The sequence below is a fragment of the Sporobolomyces salmoneus genome, assembly GCF_050403485.1.
Source record: "Sporobolomyces salmoneus JCM6883 DNA, S_salmoneus_JCM6883_v1_ctg10, whole genome shotgun sequence".
Taxonomy (NCBI): domain Eukaryota; kingdom Fungi; phylum Basidiomycota; class Microbotryomycetes; order Sporidiobolales; family Sporidiobolaceae; genus Sporobolomyces; species Sporobolomyces salmoneus.
The window spans coordinates 273,509-288,548 of NW_027481153.1; the positions used below are offsets into that span (position 1 = coordinate 273,509).

General features: G+C 50.5%; 6 protein-coding genes across 6 annotated transcripts; 3 read left to right on the forward strand and 3 right to left on the reverse strand.

The window, feature by feature from the left end:
* Positions 1 to 224: 224 nt before the first annotated feature.
* Positions 225 to 4,192, reverse strand: JCM6883_006044 (uncharacterized protein; the record flags this gene model as incomplete). Its single annotated transcript, XM_076630499.1, has 4 exons — positions 225 to 2,041; positions 2,106 to 2,263; positions 2,328 to 2,662; positions 2,735 to 4,192. The coding sequence occupies 4 exons, from the start codon at positions 4,190 to 4,192 to the stop codon at positions 225 to 227; spliced, it is 3,768 nt and encodes a 1,255-aa protein (XP_076489558.1).
* Positions 4,193 to 4,874: 682 nt separating this feature from the next.
* JCM6883_006045 (uncharacterized protein) lies at positions 4,875 to 7,069 on the forward strand (the record flags this gene model as incomplete). The annotated part of the gene is made up of 2 exons (XM_076630500.1): positions 4,875 to 5,900; positions 5,972 to 7,069. The coding sequence occupies 2 exons, from the start codon at positions 4,875 to 4,877 to the stop codon at positions 7,067 to 7,069; spliced, it is 2,124 nt and encodes a 707-aa protein (XP_076489559.1).
* A 478-nt stretch (positions 7,070 to 7,547) lies between these two features.
* On the forward strand, positions 7,548 to 8,728 carry JCM6883_006046 (uncharacterized protein; the record flags this gene model as incomplete). The annotated part of the gene is made up of 3 exons (XM_076630501.1): positions 7,548 to 7,913; positions 7,981 to 8,202; positions 8,279 to 8,728. The coding sequence occupies 3 exons, from the start codon at positions 7,548 to 7,550 to the stop codon at positions 8,726 to 8,728; spliced, it is 1,038 nt and encodes a 345-aa protein (XP_076489560.1).
* Positions 8,729 to 8,936: 208 nt separating this feature from the next.
* Positions 8,937 to 10,478, reverse strand: JCM6883_006047 (EBP2 family rRNA-processing protein; the record flags this gene model as incomplete). Its single annotated transcript, XM_076630502.1, has 4 exons — positions 8,937 to 9,298; positions 9,368 to 9,657; positions 9,731 to 9,858; positions 9,936 to 10,478. 4 exons carry the CDS (start codon positions 10,476 to 10,478, stop codon positions 8,937 to 8,939), a joined length of 1,323 nt encoding a protein of 440 aa, XP_076489561.1.
* A 152-nt stretch (positions 10,479 to 10,630) lies between these two features.
* On the forward strand, positions 10,631 to 11,282 carry JCM6883_006048 (DUF2423 domain-containing protein; the record flags this gene model as incomplete). Its single annotated transcript, XM_076630503.1, has 4 exons — positions 10,631 to 10,633; positions 10,694 to 10,755; positions 10,822 to 11,006; positions 11,080 to 11,282. 4 exons carry the CDS (start codon positions 10,631 to 10,633, stop codon positions 11,280 to 11,282), a joined length of 453 nt encoding a protein of 150 aa, XP_076489562.1.
* Positions 11,283 to 12,250: 968 nt separating this feature from the next.
* Positions 12,251 to 14,299, reverse strand: TEP1 (putative phosphatidylinositol-3,4,5-trisphosphate 3-phosphatase; the record flags this gene model as incomplete). The annotated part of the gene is made up of 8 exons (XM_076630504.1): positions 12,251 to 12,403; positions 12,473 to 12,994; positions 13,060 to 13,312; positions 13,374 to 13,595; positions 13,665 to 13,678; positions 13,744 to 14,002; positions 14,073 to 14,134; positions 14,213 to 14,299. 8 exons carry the CDS (start codon positions 14,297 to 14,299, stop codon positions 12,251 to 12,253), a joined length of 1,572 nt encoding a protein of 523 aa, XP_076489563.1.
* Between the last annotated feature and the right edge of the window lie 741 nt (positions 14,300 to 15,040).

The window sequence follows — 15,040 nt, forward strand, 5'->3', positions numbered from 1 at the left end:
CCTGCTTGTTTATTCACACCTCTTCCTTCGTTCAGTAACAATCTATACCCAACCCTTTCTGCTGTGCAATCTTCTCTCAAAACGCGAGATTCGAAAACTTCTTTTCGGGTGAGAACGAATAAACGAGATTTTGTTGCAAAGGTTTATTTGAATAGCTACAAAGAGGTATGATGAGACAGATGGATACAGTGAATGATATAGGTTTTCCAACACACGAAATTGGCTCAGAGTACGGGTGAACGATTGAACTCTCCTTCCTCGTTTGCGTTTCCACCGAGGACTGGAGTCGCCGGACCAAGCGAGAGGTTATCGGCTCTCGGATCCTCCGAAAGTCGGAAAGGAGGGAGTAGAGGTCGTTCGGGACTCGAAGTCGTCGGATTCGTTTTCTCGCCTCCTGCTTCTCTTTCGTTACATTCACCGGTCGTAGGGAAGGTCGCGAGGGATCTCGATAGATCGGGAGTCTTGACCGCACCTCGAAGTGTCGAAATATCTGATTGACCTCCTACCGAATCAGGTTGAGAAATGAACGAGTTTTGGGAATAACGAAGAGTTGGATCCTGGACTGGGACGGCGACGGGGATGGGTTTGTTCTCTTTCTCTCGTTCGAGTGGGAGATCTCGAGTAGCGCCCAAGTGTCGAATCGTAGACTTGTCGATCTTCTTCAATGAAGCTTTGCGATCGTCGCTCTCGACCCTTCGAAGTTCCGAGAGTAACTTGTCGCTGAGCTTGAGATGTTCGACAGGAACTTGAGCGAGTTGAGCTTCGAGTTGACTACCGGGAGGAGGGGGTACAGGAGGGGGACCGGAAGCGGGAGTTGAAGCGGCAGTCGAAGAGGGTTTCGTCGAGAATGCAGAGAACCTCGAGACGAGACTAGGTCGATCGGGGATTGTAAGACGCAGGTGATCTGTTGACGGAAGACGGGTATCGATAGAGGCAGAGGCGAGAGGGAAAGGGTATTGATTAGAGGAGGAAGTTGCCATTGGAGGTGAAGGAGAAGGGAAAGATTGAAGAGTCGAGAAGCGACGAGGGTATTCAACGGTGCCGGATGCCTGCGATGGTCGATCGTCGCGGACTGAGAGGGGAACCTCCTCGAAATGAAGGTAATCGTCGGATTGTTCGAGGGGAAGAGAGCGAACTCGTCGGTGAAGTCGAGATTCAGAGATGTCGCCTTCGCGTTGAGTCGAAAGTCCTCGATGATGTTGCTGGTGCTGAGAGTCGAGGGCACTTGCTTGACCGACGGGAGGCGAAGGACTGACCCGGGAGAACTGAATGATCGGAGAACGTTGGAAAGTTGCGCTCGGTGCGACGAATGGTGAAACTTTGCTCCAGAATCCTTGTTTCCTCGGAGGAGAATTCATGACTTCTGACCTTGGTTCGTCCTCCAATGTTTCGCCTCCTTTTGCCAGATTCGCCCTCCGGCGTTCTTCGAATTCTTTCTCTTGTTCGACCGTACCGATTCTCGTTTTGCCGGATGCTGCCGTCCAAGGCGAACCAGCGCCGAGTACATAAGGAGATTTCAGGAACGGTGAAGGGAAAGCCGAAGAAGTGGAAGAGAGAGGAGTTGAACCGAGACAAACGAGGATCGCCGCTCTCAGTCGACGTTGTCTTCTCGTCCTCCAATCGACCGGTGGTAATGAGCCATAGGAGAGTCGAGGAAGTGTATTGTTGCCATGCTGAAACGATTTCTCCTCGAATCCGAACGGAGAGGGAGTTTGAACGGTTCGATCGAGTTGATAACGAGGAGGATAAACTTCGTCTCGTTTCGATCGACGGAGACACGAGAACGGTCGGTCGAAGAGCCAGAGACCGACCCAGGCAACGACGAGAACGACGAGACGGAGTGCGGCCCAGACGCAGTTCGTGAGGACGACTCCGGCGGCGAATCCGGTGAGAGCTCCAGTTGTCGAGTTGAAGAATGCGGAATCTCGAGAGGCGAATTGACCGGTACTCATAGATGCTCCGTAGGCGGTCGTCGTGTAGAGGAGTAAGACGGCGACCGAGATTGCGGCTCGAGGGATCAGGAGGAGGACAGTTGGCCAATCTGAGGAGAATGAAACGGTCAGCGCCAAGTCGAACGCGGGTGAGCGTGACGGAAGAGAGCTCACTCTGTCTGTACCAGCATAGAGTCTCTCGTACGAAATCGAGTCTCGAAGTTCCTTCAACCGCGATCGCAAGAGGACTCTTTGGTCGAAGCGGAGCCAAACGAACTTGCCACATGAAGGAGAAAGTCCCGTATGACCTCGCACAAGCGTAATTGAACGATCTACAACGACGAATCACGTCAGGAACGAGACGCGAGCAAGAAGGAGAGGAGAAGAGGGACTCACGCTGAATCGACGTAAACTTTTTCAATCTGTACTCTTCCCCCTCCACCTCCCCATCTCCTCAAATAACCTCTCCCGCATTCCCTCCATAAACAAACTCCAAACAACCACACAGCGGTACACGCTGCGTAAACTCCCACGGCGACCCACCATCCGGTACTTTCCGCGATGTTTGGAACGGGAACGATACTCGCGCGACGACGGATGAAGATTGCGAGAGTTGAGTTTGCGGCGGGGAAGGCGGGGAAGAGTGCGACTTGACAGAGGATGTAGAGGAGACAGAAATCGAGGAAAACGGTTGCTGGAATGTGAGCGAACATTGCGAAAGGATAAAGGAGCTATTCAATACCAAAATTCTGATCGTCAGCTCACACTCAAGGTCTCGTAGTGAGCTCGAAGGGAAGACTCACGTGAAGGAACCGAGCAAGAGAGCTATCGAATTCGACGAAAGACCAATTCATTCGTCCGGCCAAACAAGTCGCTTCTTTCCTCGTCCTTTCCCAATCCCCCTCGTCGTTCCCAGTCAGAACGGGTGAAGTCGCATTATCCGTCGAGCTACCTTCGTCTTGGGAAGCTGAATCATGAACGACAACTTCCACTTCCTGACCTTCACCTTGAGGACGAGAGACGATCCGTTTCCTCCCTTTCTCCTTCAGTTGTTTCGGTTTTGACAATTTCTGTAACGTTGAAGCTCTCGATTTCCTTCTACCCTGAGAAGGACGTCGAGTTTCATGATCGATTTGTTCGAGTTCTGGCGAGTTTGCGCTATGGGCGGAATTCGAAGTTGGTTCTTCTAGATCGCTTAGTCGTTTACTTCCTCTTCGAAGAACCGGTCCCGATTGATCGATTTCTTCAAGATCTTCCTCCGGTTCTCCGCCTCCTCCTCGATGGTACCTCGGTGAAAGGAATGGAATATCTCTTTTCCCAACTGGCCCAATCTCTCGATCTCCTCCTTTTCGTTTCCCTTTCCTCGGAGACGGTGTATGCGGACTCAAATATCGATCATCGTCAACCCTGACGAGATGATTCCGATCCCCTAAATCCGACCCCTCCATTTCCCTCTGCAATTTCAACTGATCTTGTCTCAATCTCTCTTCCCGAGCTTCGACACCTCGTTCATTGAGCCCTAGGTTCAAGCGAGGACTCCAAACGACATTCAAGACTCCTGGTTCGTCGAGTCCACTGCTCCTCAAGGCAGATAATCGACTCGAAGAACGTTCATCTCGATACCCTGCGACTTCTCCTGTTGTTGTTTCCCCTTGTTGTAGTAACCCTTCGAAAGTTCCTACGCTTAATCTCGAAGTCCCTTGACCCGGGAGGAATGTGGAGGAAGTAGAGGAGCGACGTCGGTTGTTGAAATCGAAAGCGAGGGGATCTGACCTCGGAGGAGTAGGGAGGAAACTAGGTACAGGTTTACGATACGATAAAGGAGGGGACCGGGGCGAGGTCGGAGAAGAAGAAGACTGTTCTGGTACTTCAGGAAGAGGTCCGTTCGGAGGAGGAGAGGGTTGAGAGAAGATTATCGCGAGATCAGGTTTCGAGGGTCGACGAGGTCGTGGTGGGGAGGACATGGGCTGAAGAGGAGGAGGAGGAGAGGTATTATCATCCGGAGAGGGGGAGAGTTCGAGAGGACCTGGAGTGAAGGGGAAGAGAGCGGAAGAAGGGTTCTCGTAAGGAGATGGGAAAACTGGAGTAACGTCTCCGCCTCCTCCGGCTGAATGCGAGTTTGAAGTAGAAGGAGAGGAAAGGTCGGTCGGAGAGTGACTTTGAGTAGAGTAGGGGTTTAAACGAGTGAGATTGCGAGATCTTGGTGCGAGTGGAATCGAAGAGAGGTAGTGATAATCCCGCGAGTGAGACGATTCCGACATCTCTCCTCTCCTATCACTTCAAATGTCGCTGTTTCTGGATTGAATGTGTCGGCGAGAGTGCGCGGGCAGGTAGAAGAGGGGAGAGAGAGAGGGGAGCTGAAAGATGATGAAAAAGCGAAAGAGCCGGGGAGCGCGGATTGCGAGACTAGGGTGAGTGTTGATTTCTGTACTACTTTCAAGGTGTTGTCCTTCCTATCGTCGTCGTCGTTGTTCGTTGCGTACCGGGAGCGAGGATTGATGAACGGTGTCGAAATCGAATGATCCCCTTCCCGAGAGAGAGGACACACTTTGAAGTCCGATATTGCATGGTGCTGTTAACTATTGAAGCTTCTAGACCTGGAAGGAGTCGACAGGGAGAGAGACTGGAGGGAGAGAGACATTTCCTTTCGCGGCTTCGACTTCCTGTCTCACTTTGAGCTCGGAGACGTTCCGTTGATTGAGGAGTAAAGCAGCACGTGTAGAAACACGTCACTGGAGGTAGTCGGGTTTGTTGTTTGTCAAAATCGAACTTCGCGATCAAAACCTTCTCCCACTCTCGCCTCTACCCTCAAGCCCAGCGCTTTGATACTATGTCAACCTAGCCTGCTCTCCTCTACGAAACTCACTACATCCTCTCGACCAGGTTCCACGTAGCCGTAACTCGCTTCTCTTTTCGACCGAATCACCGACGATCGACCCAAACATGTCTCCTCCCTCCTCAAATCCAGTCCCGCCTAGTAGAATAGCGCCCTCCATCTCTTCCCCTTCCATTCTCGCGTCCGAACCTCGCGCGCCTCAACCGTCGAAACGACTTCCTCGGCCATTCCTCCTCAGATCGACTACTCCCCTCTCGAAAGCACCCGAGGAACCGAAGAAGTCATCAGCAGCAGCCGGGGAAGAAGATGGACAGGAGAGAGGGAAGGATAAATTGACGAGGAGTAAGACGGAAACGGCTCTGACGAAACCAGCTACGACTCGTTCAACAATTTCAACCGCAAAGCCGTTGAATCCTCCGCTCGCAACGAATACTTCACGTAGATCTTCTCGTACACCAACTGTCGCTCCGTTGACCTCGACCTCGACTTCGATGTCTTCGACTTCGGTGAAAACTCTCCCGATTCGAGCGAGTCGGAAAATCGTTTTCGTACCCGATCCTACTCCACCTGCTCCTTCCTCTTCCTCTTCTACTTCTCGGACGACGAATACTGCCCTTCGACCATCGAGAGGAGGAGTCTCATCGTCAAGGGACAAAGTTGAAGCGGTTGAGAAACGGAAAATGGAATTGAAACGGGAATCTCTCTTGTCGAGGAGGAACGGAGGAGGAGGAAGTAACGAGAACAATCCACCTGGAGGAACACCAGCATCCCCAAGACGATGGTCCCTACGCCCAGTACGAGATTCCTTACCGCGCAGAACGACTCTGAACTCTACTCAATTACCTCCAGATTCTCCTTCACCTTCTCCTCCGCTCCGACGACCCGACGAAATCGTAGCGGTTGATTCTCCTTCAACTCGTCGAGCATCGCTAAGGGGACCGGCGGTTCGAGAATCGACGATCGTACGTTCGAATTCGACGAATCAACTGAGGAAGAAAGCGAGTTATGCGGAACTTTCGAGGGCTCCAACTCTTGCGGTCAATATGGAGTCCGAGGAGGACGAACAGGAAGGCGTGACTAGTGTAGGGAGGATGCAGAGGTCGAAGGAGGTTGGATACACATCGCTACAAGACGTGAGTTTGGATCATTTCTTCCGCACGAACAGTTCCGCCAGTCGCTGAACCTGATTTGGACGCACACGCAGATCTTAACTGAACAAGGATATCAAGATACTCGAGTTTTGACTCCAATGTCGAAAGCGAAAGCGAAAGGAAAGGAAACGATTACCGTCTCTTCTTCGAGTCTCGCACCGCCTTGTCCGCCTCAAGTCAAAGAAAAGACCTCGATGTTATCTCTGAGGGGATTGTTTTCGCTCTGGGGACCATCATCTGCTGAAACGGACCAAGGTGGGAACGAGGATGAGAATGGATCGGAGCAAGGAGGTAGAGAAGAGCAAGATCCCTCGAGTCCAAACGGTTCAGGAGGAACCTTCACGCATTCCCCTATCTCTCGAGCACGAGAATGGGTACAAGGAGTCGCGATCGCCACCGCACAAGATTTGGACCGTTCGCCCGCACTCGTTTCGACATCGGACTCGACTCCTCCCTTCCAATACTCACTCTCGACAACCGAAGATTCCCCATCTTCTTGTCGCTCGTATTCCTCTTCGATCGTCACTGCATCTTCAGTCCGTTCCCCTCCTCCTCAAGTAACGATCGCCCATTCATCTTCTCCGACCGTCGCACTTTCACCTCCTCAATCCCAGCTATCTCTGTTCAATCGATTCCCTCCAACTACTTCTTCTACCACACTTTCACCGCCACCTCGATCTTCAACGGCGATCAAGACCCTCCGTCACGTCGTTTCCGATTCGACTCTGCCTCAATACCTCCCTCACTACACTTCTTTCCCTTTCTCTCCTTCCTCCGCCTCCTCTTCCGTATCGACTTCCCCTCCTCAACCTTCCCCAATGATCGATTCCCTCCTCTCTCCCTTCAGTAACAGTAACCAACCATCTCCTTCATCCCCATCGAATTCTCCTTCATCGTGGATTCCGTCAACCTCTTCCCTCCGTCATAGAGCCTCTCAAGTTTTCTCCCTCCCTATGGTAGGACTCGGTCTCACTAGCTCTACTCCCTTGTTCGCACCTCTTCAATCGGGGATCGCGAGGACGATCGTACGGGCGGAAAAAGGTCGAGTAGACGGTGGTGGTGGTGGAGATAAGAGAGCTCCGAAATTGTTGAGGAAAGCGGTTAGTTCGGCTGGGTTGGTCAGACCGGTGTTGACTACTACGAACTACTGAGTGAGCGCACTGAATGGGATGACGGTTTGAATGAAGTTTGTAGGGTTTTGGTTTTCGTTGTTTTTCCCTCTCGTTTTCGCACGCTTTTCAGTCCGTGTCTCTGTCTCTCGGTGATACCCCCTTTCACGTTATCTGCATCCCTTTCACGTTCTGTCGTTTCCCTTTCCCTTACGATTGTCCATTTGTTTCGCTTTGACCATGTTTTTGATTCTCCACTCGTTTGTTTTTACGTATTTTCGCTTTTTCGTTTTTCCACCTACTTATCTTTCAACAATTCTTCTTGCAACGGTTCCACCTGATCCACTGCCTATAAGTATAAACAATCGAAAGAATGATCTGCGAGGATGCGATTTCAAGCTTTCTCTCCTGCTCTCAATCAGCCTCTTCACACAACAATCGACTACGATACGTTCTCCCTCTCCGACTCCGACGGTATATGCTAGCCTCCTGTCTCCCCTTCCTCTCCTCCCTCCCAAAAATGACTTCATCCCCACCCCGACCAGTCTCCTCTTCCTCATCAGCAGTCGATCTCCTCCTGCTCGGAGCAGGCTGGACCTCGACTTTCCTCCTCCCCCATCTCGCCTCCTCCCACCCTCGTCTCTCCGTCGCCTCGACAACCCGAGATGGACGAAACAATTCGATTAGATGGACTTTCGATCCTTCGAACGCTGAGGATCCGGAACAGTATAGAGGGCTGCCGAGAGCAAAGACGGTGGTGGTTACGTTCCCGATTAAAGGGGAGGGAGGAAGTCAGGGATTGGTTAGGGGTTATGAAAGGGCTAAGGGAATCGAGAATGGTGAGGAGGTTAGATGGATTCAGTTGGGTTCGACGGGGATTTGGGACGTAAGTCTATCAGGCGAGAGAGACATTAGCAAGGTGAGGAAATGGAGCTGATGCGTTTGCGTGATAGGGAGGTCCGACATTGATTGGAGAGAAAATTGAAAACTTGAAGAAACTCAAAGAATCCTCAAGTGCTCAAGCTCAAGCTCAAGATCCGCCTTCGTACGCATCCTCGTTCAAGTGGACCGGTCGACACAGTCCATACGATAAGACGAACGCACGAGCAATCGCAGAAGACGAGTTATTGAGTTTACATCGAAATACTTTCGTACTCAACCTCTCCGGTTTATGGGTGCGTCAGCGGTTCCTCTCTCATATCGGTGACTACAGTTTGTGGTTGCTAATGTAGTACTCCGTCAAGCGTACAGGGAGGTGAACGAGATCCATCGAATTGGATCGGTCGAATCGCGAGTTCGAAACAAGCACTCGAGATCAAAGGGTCCCTGCATCTCATTCATGGACTAGACGTCGCTCGGGCAATCGTAGCTGTTCACTTGGCTCCCTCAATCAAGGCTCAAGAGTCAGAGAAGCGGGAAGATGGGTTAAAAGGGCAAAGATACCTCTTGACAGATCTTCGAGTGATCGATTGGTGGGATCTAGCTTCTCGATACCCTCACAAAGTCGCTCCCAGGATCAGCGAGGGAGGAGAAGAAACTCCCGAATCGTTCAAATGGGTACAAGAATTGATGAAGGAACATGATGTGAGAGCTTTACCGAGAACACCACAGGAATTGGGGAGGGCGTTGGATTCGAGAGAGTTTTGGAAAGAGTTTGGGTTGATGCCGGTGAAGGGATGTTATGAGAAAGGTAGACTGTAAACTCTAATGAAAAGAAACGATCTTTTTGAGCAGCTTTGTGAGAGAGTCACGAGACTTTCTGGCCAGAGAGCCTGGTCGAGAGCTACTTCCTGTCTCTCTCTCGTCTCTCCCGTGAGCCAGATTGGGGTAGAACGAATTTGCGAGTGAAGTGAAGGAAAGAGAAAAGTGAAAACAGCGAATACAAAACGTCAGACCTCCCCGTCTCTCTCTACTGTCTTCGACTCTTTCCAGGTCTCTGTTTCGCTCCTCCTCCTCCTCCACCTCTTCCCCTCCCTCCTCTCGCGCCACCCCTTCCGCCTCTTGTTGCTCCTCCGCGTCCCCTCCCTCCTCCGCCAAATCCACCATCCCCATCCTCTCGATCATTGTTCGATTTACTTCTCCTCCCTGCTCCTCCTCCGAACCCAAACTTCGAATCTCGTCCTTTACGAGTCAACCCTTTTCGACCTCGTCCTGGTCGCTCAGATTCATTCATTTTTTGTTTCTTGTTTGCAGAAGACGAAGTCGCGAGTGCGTCCTCGAGAGCGACATCGAAATCTTCAGTAGAAGTGAAAGCGTCTCCATTCTTACGTTCTACGAGCGCGCACAAATACACGAGTCAGTCAAGTGAGAGAGCCAGGAAGAAGAAAAAGGAAAACTTACTCTTTTTGAGACTCTCCAACCGTTCCCCAACCGCCTTCTTCTCCTTCTCCCTCTCCCTAATCTTCTCAACCTGTACCTTCTTCCCAAACTTCTTCAATTCCCTCAATTTCCTCGCTTCCTCACTCGCCTTCATCCCGGCTTGTTCGTCCAAGAGAGATTGTCGAATCTTCGACATGTGATCGTCGGTTTTAACCATTTCGGCGAAATAGTCCGAAGGGCGATGGAAGGGAAGGGAGGCTTTTGTGAAGAGGGATTCGGCGTGGGTTGCGGCCCAGAGGGATTGTTTGTAACTAATTTAATCGAAATGGAGAGTATAAGCTCACGAAGGCGAGAGAAAGGGAGAGGAAGGGGAGAGTAACGTACAATTCGAGTTCACGTTCGAGATCGTTTGAAGCGTCGGGAACGTGGAGAGGGACAGGGTTCACGAGGGTTAAAGTATCGAAAAAGTTTGTTTTCACTTGAATCGAGGCTAATACTCGTTCGAGTGCGACCTAGATTCGCGTTCGAGTTTAAACCGTCAATCACAATCCATGGTGAACTAAGGTAGAGAGAGATAAAAGGAGCGTACCTTATCGTTCGTCGTATTCTTCTCAACAGGAACGACATCGGTATCCGCTTCCTCCAACTCCTCATAAAGCGCCTCCTCTTCTTCTTCCTCGTCCTTCTCATCGTCATCTTCTTCCTCTTCGTCGGATCCCTCTTCCTCCTCTTCGTCTTCATCGTCGTCTTCAGGACCAAGTAGACCCAATTCAGCCGCATCGACTTCCCCCAACAATTCCATCATTCTCTCCATCGCTTCCGGTGTAACATCTTCCGATTCATCCTCACTTCCACTAACATCTTCATCTGAATCTTCCTCACCACTCAAAGGTTGCATCTCTAAATCCTCCTCCTCCTCCTCATCGAATTCGAGTAAATCTCCATCTTCGTCTTCCGAGTCGGTGGGAGCTAGATCTTGTACATCCGGGGATGATTCTCGTGGTAATGGTACTTTGGTAGCTTTTGATAGTTTAGTCTTTGGTGAAACTACTGGAACCGGAACTGTCGTGGATTGTTTCCCCTTCTTGGTCTTCTGCTGCTTCGTGGCCGATCTCTTGGTATTCGCCGGCATACTGGAGAGTGCTTGACTGTTGTGTCTGAGCAGTCGGTATCGGTGAAGGAGAGAGAAGAAGCGCAAGGGGAAGTTTTCTTCATCTCTTCGGAATTTTTCTCAACTTTCAACTTCTACCTCCTCACTTGACTACTCTTTACTCTACACACACAATGGTAAGCGTTCAGAATCAGTCTGGCTACCTCGCGCGTTGAGCTGACTGAGCGTGTGGATAGGCTAAATCACTCCGTTCTAAATCTAAACGACACTTCCGTGCTGTCAAACGTGAAGATCCCAAGTAACTATCCCCTGTCCCAGCACTAATTCAGTAGTATCTCTTGCTGATGACTCGAATGCATTGCAGATCGGCGTATAAGATGGCAGAAGACATTCGAATGGCTCGATTGAACGATCAATTGAAGAAATCGGCGTTGAAACCGAAAGCGTTGACGGATAAACAGGAGTGGGAGAGGAAACAAGAGGGATTCGAAACGGACGAGGAGGAAGAGGGGGACGAACCCGTGAAAGAGGGAGAGAATGTTGAAGGAGGTTAGCTAGCTCATTTTCATTTCTGACATGCTCTTTCTCGTTGAGCTGACATTTTCGGACTATGTACGAGTAGGTATGCAAGTAGAAGGAGAACCGACCGCCACGGAAGAAGAAGAACCAAAACAAAAGATCTCGACTTCAGGTCCGAGAGTTTCTCGTCGTGAAGCATACAGGAGTTCGAAAGGATTCAAGGTCAAACAAACTCCCACAACTTTGTTCACGGCGAGAGGGGAGAAGAAGAGGATGGCGTGCAAGCCAAAGCGCAGACGTGGATAAGCTCGAGCGGCAAGGGAGAACAAGGAGGAGAACGGGGTAAACCCATCAAGTGGGAGAGGGGGGGAAGACAGGGTCTCGGCGTGTACCAGTATGCGATGGATGTAACAGTTATCGGCGCAAGGAGGCGAAGAACTGGAGGAGAGGGTGTGCCATTTTCGCGCTTGTGTCTTTCGATTCATCTTTTTTTTTTGCTTGTACTATTCATTCGCTCACGTTTGCCCCCCTTGTGATATGTATGTGTAACATCTTATTACTCCTGAGTTACTTCGGCTTCTGTCTCGTTTGACAGTGCTCGAGCAGTCTGCAGAGTTCATTCGCAAAATCAAGACAGCGTTGCGAACCAACCGTTCTTGTCGGCAATGATTCTGCCCGACCATGAGTCGGTAGATTCGTTCACACAACCGGAGAGTGGTAGCTTGGAGCGTCCCTCGAACATTTGAGGTCGAAAGGCAAAAAGTCTCTCGAGCGCTCAAACGGCAAAAGGTTACTGCGACCAGAGCAGGATTTGAACCTGCGCAGGCAAAGCCTAATAGATGACGAACGATGATTCGAGTCTATCTCCTTAACCGCTCGGACATCTGGCCAATACTTCGGTAAAGACGGCCGCCAATAACGCGTTTATAAGGTTCAAGCCTTTCGCAAACTCGAATCTTCCAGACAATCTCGCTTCTGTACTAGAAGACAGTACACGGTAACACTGAGGAAGCAGCAGAGCATCAGCAGCATCGAGAAAAACCTGGAATCGAGATTTGAGGTAGAACTAGGAGCTTTGACTATCGACGATCTCTCTCGTACAGATTTGCGCAGAGTGAGAGTAGATTCGAACGATTAAAGGTCCAGACAAATAAGCAACATCGATATCAAAAGGTTCTAGTATAGACAGAATAAGGAGGCTAGGATACAACAAGCGGACTTGGGGAGAAAACACGAGCCAAAAACCAAACTTCTCTCGAACACAGAGTTCCTCTTTATACCCATCTCCAGCCAATCTCGACCTGATCAATCCCCGCAAAGCTCTTTACGAAATCCAAATCCTTCGCTCCTAGCGTCATCCTGACCTTTTCTCCGCTCTGACCGGGTTGCTCGAATAGCGGAATGAACCATGAAATTGCGAGAGCAGCCTGTTTAGATACCTTCCCGCTACTGTTAGCATCAAATACGCAAGACGGTAGAGGAAAGATGAAACGAACCATTGTAGGAAGTTTTCCGTGTTTTTTCCCAGTTTCTCCGACGAGGAATTTCAACATGATTTCCCTCTCGCCGTCAATTACGATCCCTCCATCCTTCTCCACTTGAGATTTCGCTTCCGAGTCGGAACGTACAGTCGTAGAGGCAGGGGAGAGGTAAGAACTGTGAGGGATTAGGTATTTCTCCCGAGTCGAAGTCGCGGACGGATGAGGAGTTGAAGTTCCAGAAGAAGACGGATATGGAGAAACGGTAGAGGCGGTTGAGGCGTACTCTTCGAGAGCGTTCTCGTCCGTCTCGGTTCTCGGTACCTCGAGAGTCGATCTCGAAGAGCTCGTGGTGAGGTTCGTCGCTCCTCCTGATGAAGGAGGAGATTGTGCAGATTCGACGAAACCTCCGATGCGTTCAAACATTGTGTCTCTATCGTTCCAATTGGTTTCATCGTCTCCTTGTTTTGTGACGCCGTTGAGGAGATCGAGTTCTCGTTCCCGCAAGTTGTCGACGATGGAATTTTTGTATTTCCAGACCTGTTCGCGACAGGGAGTGTGAGCTTAACCGACGCGAATGGCGATAGATGAGCAGAGCAACGAACCTGTACGGCAATCTTATCGTTCCCAACTCCGAATATCCTCCCTTGAGGTCCTTTCAACCCATCTCCAATAACTCTCACATACTCGAGCACGACGAGTCTCTTCCCACTCGTCGTCGAAGGCAGCGAACGAGGATCATCACCTTCGAGGAGTCGAGCCCAGTAACGCAAGAACCTTCGTTGTGAAGAGATGGAAACTCCGAGGTTCTTCACGTTGGGTTTCATCCTCCTATGCGTATGAAACTTGAGTAACCAGCTGTACAAAACCCACTATCCTAGTCAGTTCAATGTTGACTTAAGGAGACAGGATTCCGCACTCTAGTTTCTCATTCATCCCTAACCGTTCAGCATCTTCTTTCGAGTATTGTGGAAGATCTCGAGTAGTGGTGGGGTCTGTTGAATCCTCAGCTTCTCCCGTTCCTGATCCGTCTCCCTCTTCCTCCTTGCCGGCCTGTATAGTCTGGCGCTTGTTTGGAGATGAAGGCTCAGAAGGTAGATTAGGCAGAGCCATCAGAATCGAAATGGCGAAAGTGCCAGATCTAAAAAATTCCAAACAATGGGTTAGTCTACGGTCGCTTGGTTCCATGCGAGCAACGTGTTGAGCTTGCCTTCCTTTGCCAGCCTAGAGCGAAACACAGCGAGTCAGCTATTGGCGGGAGGGGGAAAGGAGAAAGTTTCCGAGCTCACTTTGCAATGAATGACAATCACGTTCCTCTCATCTGCTTCATACCATTTCTTCGCGCCCTCGACCATAATCCTGAACATACTGAGCGGTGGAGGATGATGATCTGGCCAAGGGTACCTCTCGACAGCAGAATTCCCTTCTTCTCGTTTGACGTTTTCATGGGCAATCTCGTTCGCATCGTAGCTGTTCTCGTACAGAGGACAGAGATTGAAGATCCGATAGTGTGGAGCGTATGGTTCGAGGAATTTCAGAACGTCGGACCTTGCGAACAAATGAAGATTGGGTTAGACGAGGTTTCGGCGCGAGAGGGAAAGAGAGGGAAAGAGCTCACCGCTTGTTGCGATACAGGGAAGCGAGGCCAGCTGCAGGGTATCCCATGATGATCATCCTATCCTGTAATCGAGCGAGCGCAAGAGTAGAGAAAAACTCTGTCAATGACGCCAAGTTGAGGGAACAAGAAAGGGAGCTCACGGTCACTCTTACGAGGTCTAGGTCGAATCCTTCCTCCTGATACCTCGCCTTCTTCCCAGACACTATCCCCCTGATCGTGTTTAGCATCTCGTGTGTGAAAGTTGAGGTAAAGTTGATTGTAAGGAGAGACTTGAACTGAAATTGCCGGATTACCCTTCCACTAGTCTCCTTCGATCTCTACTTCAGCTCTCGCACGACATGTCTTAGTGAGTTGCACTTACTCTCGAAACTCTTCAGTGGAGCTCGACGGCGCTCTCTCGACCCCTGCGACGACGCCAAGTGCCAAAGATCAAAATCTCATCTGTCCTCAGATCGCGTCAACTCGTCGACTATTCCCTCCGAAGCACTCAGACTACCAGAACCAGGCTCATATCAGCTAAGCAAGCGCACCGGATCCTCCGTGAACTCTTCCGCTGACTCTTTCTCTTCCGCCCTCTCCCTCCTCCCTTCATCTTTGCAACCCTCTTCTCCCCTGATTTATCGTGTAGCACTATCGCCGGAAAGAAGATCCTCAACGAGTACATCGCTCTCGGAGTTTACGGTCTCACCGGACTCGGAGCATGGGCTGCGATGCGAGGTGGATCCGACAAGGTCGCTGTCCCCGAAACTGCCTCCGCTAAGGCTAACTCCACTTCGTAAGCTTCAGACAAGTATTTCCTATTGATCGACAGCGCCTTGTCGCAACGCGGGAGTCTGCATCTCGTAAATACTAATCATGTTTCGTCTTTCTGTGCGACACTCGAAACAGTGAGGAGGAAACCGCTTTCATCCAAAACTTCATCAACGACCTCGAACACGAAGAGAAGTCCAAGGCTGGACACCACTAAA